The 5,850-nt window shown below is 51.9% G+C and overlaps 1 protein-coding gene across 1 annotated transcript in view; it reads left to right on the top strand.

The window, feature by feature from the left end:
- LOC103265835 (serine/threonine-protein kinase 10) overlaps positions 1 to 5,622 on the top strand; it is a gene marked incomplete at its 3' end in the record, with an annotated part of 113,034 nt that extends 107,412 nt beyond the window's left edge. The window contains exons 20-21 of the mRNA XM_021715229.1: positions 620 to 749; positions 5,509 to 5,622. Of these exons, the coding sequence (XP_021570904.1) occupies positions 620 to 749; positions 5,509 to 5,622 (244 nt within the window). The remainder of the gene's footprint in view (positions 1 to 619; positions 750 to 5,508) is intronic.
- Positions 5,623 to 5,850: the final 228 nt, after the last annotated feature.

Raw genomic sequence — 5,850 nt, 5'->3', positions numbered from 1 at the left:
GGGGGGCTGGGGGGCCGGTGGGGGCGGGCTCGGGCTTGGCGGGGTCTGAGCCCGGTGCGAGGCCGGCCGGCGAGGGGAGGGACTGGCTTGGATGGGGCGGGGCCTGCGGGGGCGTGGCCTGGGCGGGGCCGGGAAGGGCCGAAAGGGGTGTGGGCTGGGCGGGGCGCGTCTGGAAGCGCCCTCAGCCTCGTGGTGGACGGCGGCGCGAGCTGGCTGCTGCGCGGGGTACCTCCTCCTGCCCCTTCCCTGCCACACCCCCGTCTATACTCCCATGTCGTGTCCAGGCAGCCTCCCCTCATCCACCAAGATCCCACTCCCGTGTCGCCCATGCGGCTTGGACACATGGAGTCAGCAGTCCCCGGCCCTTGTGATTCTTGCCTGGTGCGCCCCTGGTCCTAGCGCATGTCACGCTCCCGTGTCTTGTCCCCACCAGCCTGGCGCTCCTGGAGGGCAGGAGCCTGCTGTCAGCTCAGGGTGCACAGTCTGAGGTGGTGCTGGGCACGGGGGCCGTGCACACGCCGGTCCCCCAGGGGGTGCCTCTCTGGGGCGGGGCTGAGGGCCCCCCGCCGTCGCAGTCAGTCAGGCCCCAGCCCTCTGAGGCACGCCCGCCCTCTCTGCCGCAGTTCTCCCAGCAGGAGGAGAAGAGGCAGAAGTCGGAGCGGCTGCAGCAGCAGCAAAAACACGAGAACCAGACGCGGGACATGCTGGCGCAGTGCGAGAGCAACATGAGCGAGCTGCAGCAGCTGCAGGTACCCCCCGCCCGTCCCAGCCTGCCTCGGTTTCCCCAAGGCCCCCAGCTCACAGGGGGCCAGAGACTCCATGTCAGGGAGGGGTCCTAGTCAGATCAGCGCAGGCGGGCTGGCCCCATCCTGATGTGCTGCCCTCGGCAGTGTGACACTGGGCAAATCACACTGCCCTCCTGACTTCCCTAAAAACGAGCCTGGGGTGGGTTGGGGTGATTGCCCCTGTTTTGCGGGGTTGGGGTAAGGACTTGGGAATGAGATGTTGGCGCAGATGGGCCTTGCCGGGGCCTGGCGGTGGGTGTGCTGCTGGGTTTCTCAGCCGGTGTGTTTTGGGGAAAGGTGGCTGCGGTGTGGCCGAGGCCGCGGTGGCCACTTTTCCTGTGGAAGTCCCTGACCTCTCCGAGGTTCCTGGCTCCTGCATTTGTCTCCCTGCTGAGGGACCTGGTGCCAAGAACTGGTACTCGGAGCCCTCTTGTGGGCATGGGACCAGCTCCAACCTCTGTTGACCTCAGGAACCTGCTCGGGCTGTTGGGCCCATCTGGTAATTTCTGGAGAGGCAGAGGGGCATGGGAAACATTCCAGGCACTGAATTTTAGGCAGGCCACTCAGCTTCCACATCTGTCTTCCATCTCTGCTTTGTGGAGCCATGGTGAGGATCAACTGAGAGAACCGTGTACAGTACCAAGCACAGGTCCTGGCAGGTCGTAGGAGCTCAAGAGAACCATGTAGAGCAGCGGTCCCCAACCTTTTTGGCATCAGGGACTGGTTTCATGGAAGACGGTTTTTCCGTGGACGAGGCCGGTAGTGGGAGGTGATGTGCAAAACGTGCAGTCGAACCTCACTGCTAACGCTAGTCTGTATTTGCGGCAACGTGAGCTGTGGGGTGTGGCTGCATATACAGGTGAAGATTTATTCGCTCCCAAGTGCTCGCCTCCTGCTGTGTGACCCAGTTCCTAACAGACCAGGGACCAGTACTGGTCCATGGCCTGGGGGTTGGGGACCCTTGGTGTAAAGCACCAAGCACAGGTCTTTACAGACTGTAGTTCAGTGTTTCCGGGAGCGTATTTCCTGCCAAACCGGTTTCTAAACTCCAGCAACCCTTAGTTTGAAATCCACAATGAAAATCCCCCCCAAGAGGTTTGATTTGTTCAGCCCAATAGGGTCATGGTATCTGGATAAAGGCACTTTCTCCTGCTTTGTAAGCTCCTTATAACATGATAGATTCCCTGCAAGAAATCCATAGGGACTTGTCCCTTCTGCCTGCAAGAGAGACTTAAATGTTGTAAAGCAGATAACTGACTTCAGAGAGAGGACCGTGAGGTTGGGAGCATCTCATCTATGTCCGTGGTCCCTTCCCTTGCCACAAAGCTCTCTTGAGGAAATTATATGTAATGTAGGAAATGATGTACATATAAAAATGTAGCCAGATGTGGTAGCTCACACCTGTAATCCCAGTACTTTGGGAAGCAGAGGCGAGAGGATTGCTTGAGTTTAGGGGTTCAAGACCAGCCTGAGCAACTTGGTGAGACCTCGTCTCTACAATAAATCAAAAAATTTAGCCGGGCATGATAGCACATGCCTGTGGTTCCAGCTACTTGGAAGGCTGAGGCAGAAGGATTACCTGAGTCCAGCAGGTTGAGGTAGCCATGTGCGTGCCACTGCACTCCAGACTGGGTGACAGAGTGAGACTCCCACTAAAAAAAAATAATATTAATAAGTATTTATATGAGAGGGGACCCAAAAAACGCGGAATTATTTTTGGAAGGCGAGCCCCTTACAGTACAGGTTTCCCCTGCTGGGTTCTAGGAACCCATTGGCATTAGTACATCAGCAAGTGTTGTGAGAGGCTGTGTTTGGCTTCATTGAATTATTTCTTGGAGACTCTTTCAACATGTTTGCCCATTTCATGATGGGTGATTTATGAGTGCGCCTGCCCACACCCGCTAAGTGTTCAGCAGTTTTTGACCAAATATGCCCTGACTCCTGTGTCTCACCTTCCCTGTTCACCCGATCTCACCTCAAACGACTTTTTGTGTTTCCCTGGATGAAGAAAGTTCTCACTGGGCATGGAGGCTCACGCCTGTAATCCCAGAACTTTGGGAGGTGGAGTAAAGAGGATTGCCTGAGCCCACGGGTTCCAGACCAGCCTGGGCAACTTGGCAAGACCTCATCTCTAGGATAAATAAAAAAAATTAGCTGGGCGTGGTGGCATGTGCCTGTAGTTCCAGCTACTTGGAAGGTTGAGGAAGAAGGATCACCTGAGCCCAGCAGGCTGAGGCTGTGGTGGCCGTGAGCGTGCCACTGTACTCTAGCCTGGGCAAGAGAGTGAGAATCTGACTCAAAAAAATAAAGAAAGAAAGTAAAGAAAAAAATCCTCAAAGGGAAACATTTTGTCTGTGTGGAAGAGGTGAAACAAAAACAGACAGAAGCACTAAAAGGCATCAGAATTGACAAGTTAAAAAAACTGTTTTGAACAGTGGAAAAGTGCTTGATAGGTGTATAGCATCAAACAGAGAGTCCTTTGAAGGTGGCTGAAGTTTAAACATGTAAGAATAAATACACAGTTTTTTAATAAATAAATTCCAGGTTTTTCTGGGTCCCCCACTTATACATACAGGTTTTCTTAGCTCAGGGTGCCAGAACAAAATACCATGGTGGCTTGAAGAACAAATTTGCTGGGCCCAGTGGCTCATGCATATAATCCCAGCCCTTTGAGAGGCAGAGGCGAGAGCATAATCCGAGCCCAGGAGTTCGAGACTAGCCTGGGCAACTCAATGAGAACTCGTCTCGACAGTAAATAAAAAAATTAGCCAGGCATGGTGGTGTGCACTTGTAGTCCCAGCTACTTAGAAGGCTGAACCCAGCAGGTTGAGGCTGTGGTGGCCTGGGATTATAGGCATGAGCACTTTGGGAGGCTAAGATGAGAGGATTGCTTGAGACCAATCCTGAGCCTGAACAACTTGGCGAGACTTCATCTCTACAATAAATAAAAAAATTAGCCGGGCGTGGTGGCACATTCCCGTAGTTCCAGCTACTTGGAAGGCTGAGGCGGAAGGATCGCCGGAGCCTAGCAGGTGAGGCCGCGGTAGCCGTGAGCATGCTATTGCCCTCCAGCCTGGGTGACAGAGTGAGACTCCAACCTAGCTCAATGTGAAATTTAGGGGGCCACAGCTCAGTCTATAGTACAGATGCTTAATTCAGCATTATTTAGAATAGCGAAAATTAGAAGAGCCCTCAGCAGCCAAAAACAGAGGCGTGTTTAAGTAAATTTGATTAAAATGCACTGTGGGATAATCTGTAGGCCTTAAAATGATGATTATGTGAAACATTGCTTCTTTGTAGAAATGTTTGCATTATAATGTTAAGTGTGTGGAGGGGACAGGCTTCAGAATATATATAGGGTGAACTAAACAGCGTATGGGGCATAGCCTGGCAGGAAATACAGCTAAATGTTTGTAGTGGCTGCTTCTGTGTGATGGGGTGCGGGCATGTATTGTGTTTATTTATTGTTAATAGTCTTATTGCTTTGTTTTTTTGGGTTTTTTTAGTTGGAGTCTAGTCTGTTGCCCAAGCTAGAGTGCAATGGCACGCTCACAGCTACCACAGCCTCAACCTGCTGAGCTCAGATACTTCCCCCGAGCCTTCTAGGTAGCTGGAACTGTAGGCACGCGGCTAATTTTTTGGTAAATTATAGAGACGAGGTCTCACCAAGTTGCCCAGGCTGGTCTTGAACACCTGGGCTCAGGCAATCCTCTTGTCTCTGCCTCCCGAAGTGCTGGGATTACAGGCATGAGCCACCACACCTGGCTTTATTGTTTTGTTAAAAATGATATATATCTGCCGGGCTCGGTGGCTCAGCCTGTAATCCCAGGGCTTTGGGAGGTCGAGGTGAGTGAATTGCCTGAGCCCACGGGTTTGAGACCCACTTGGGCAACTTGGCGAGACCCCATCTGTACAATAAATCAAAAAATTAGCCGGGTGTGGTAGCGCGCTCCTGTAGTTCCAGCTACTTAGAAGGCTGAGGCGGAAGGATTGCGGAGCCCAGCAGGCGAAGCTGCGGTGGCCAGGAGCGGCCACTGCACTCCAGTCTGGGTGACAGAGTGAGACTCCAACTCAAAAAAAAAAAAAAATGATATATGTCCTTTTTTGAAAATTTTAAACAATGCAAAAAAGCACAAAGAAGGAAGTTGCAGAATTACTGCAGATTTCACCACACAGTTAATAAGAGCTATTAACACTAAATTTCTGGAATGTTCCTCCAGGGACCTCTTGGTATTTACATATAGAGTTTTGTACAAATGGGGTTTATAATCGAGGATAAGAAGTAATAAATTGCTGGGCACAGTGGCTTACACCTATAATCCCAGCATGTTGGTTGAGGCTGGAGGATCATTTGAGCCTAGGAATTTGAGACCAGCCTGGGTAACAAAGTGAGACTCTGTCTCTCCAAAGAAATAGAACAATTAGCCACATATAATAGCTCATGCCTGTAGTCCCAGCTATTCAGGAGGCTGAGGCAGGTGGATTGCTTGAGTGAAGGAATTGGAGGCTATGGTAAGCTGTGATCAGGCCACTGTATCCCAGCTTGGGTGACAGAGTAAAACCTGTCTCAAAAAAAAAAATATGTGTGTGTGTGTGTGTGTGTGTGTGTGTGTATGAAGCAATAAATTGCTGGAGTTGGTGCCCTCATGGCTGTACCAAGAGGTGTGTCTCACCCTTCAGTGCCTCTGATTGTCTTACTTGTTCTTCTTGGCATTTTTTCCAGAATGAAAAGTGTCACCTTCTGGTAGAGCACGAAACCCAGAAGCTGAAGGCCCTGGACGAGAGCCATAACCAGAGCCTGAAAGAATGGCGGGACAAGCTCCGGCCGCGCAAGAAGGTAACTGACCCTGTCTGGGTTGGGGGGCTCAGTGGTAGGCTCTCCTCCGTGCTGTGCCAAGGTGTCTGCCTAGGACATCTTAGGTCTCCTGTTTTTGGTGGACTATTGCTTTGTGGCATCTGTAAGATGGATCTCCAGCCCGAGAGGCTGAGGAACTTTCTAACCCTCTGTGGCTCAGTGCCTGTGACTTCCACCTTTGCAAGGGCAGCCTGCTTGTTGCACTGGTCC

The sequence above is a fragment of the Carlito syrichta genome, unplaced genomic scaffold (genome assembly GCF_000164805.1).
Source record: "Carlito syrichta isolate Samal-C Ts95f unplaced genomic scaffold, Tarsius_syrichta-2.0.1 Scaffold306872, whole genome shotgun sequence".
Classification (NCBI taxonomy): domain Eukaryota; kingdom Metazoa; phylum Chordata; class Mammalia; order Primates; family Tarsiidae; genus Carlito; species Carlito syrichta.
The sequence above is the reverse complement of the archived record's forward strand: the minus strand, read 5'-3'. Positions and strand labels throughout refer to the sequence as shown.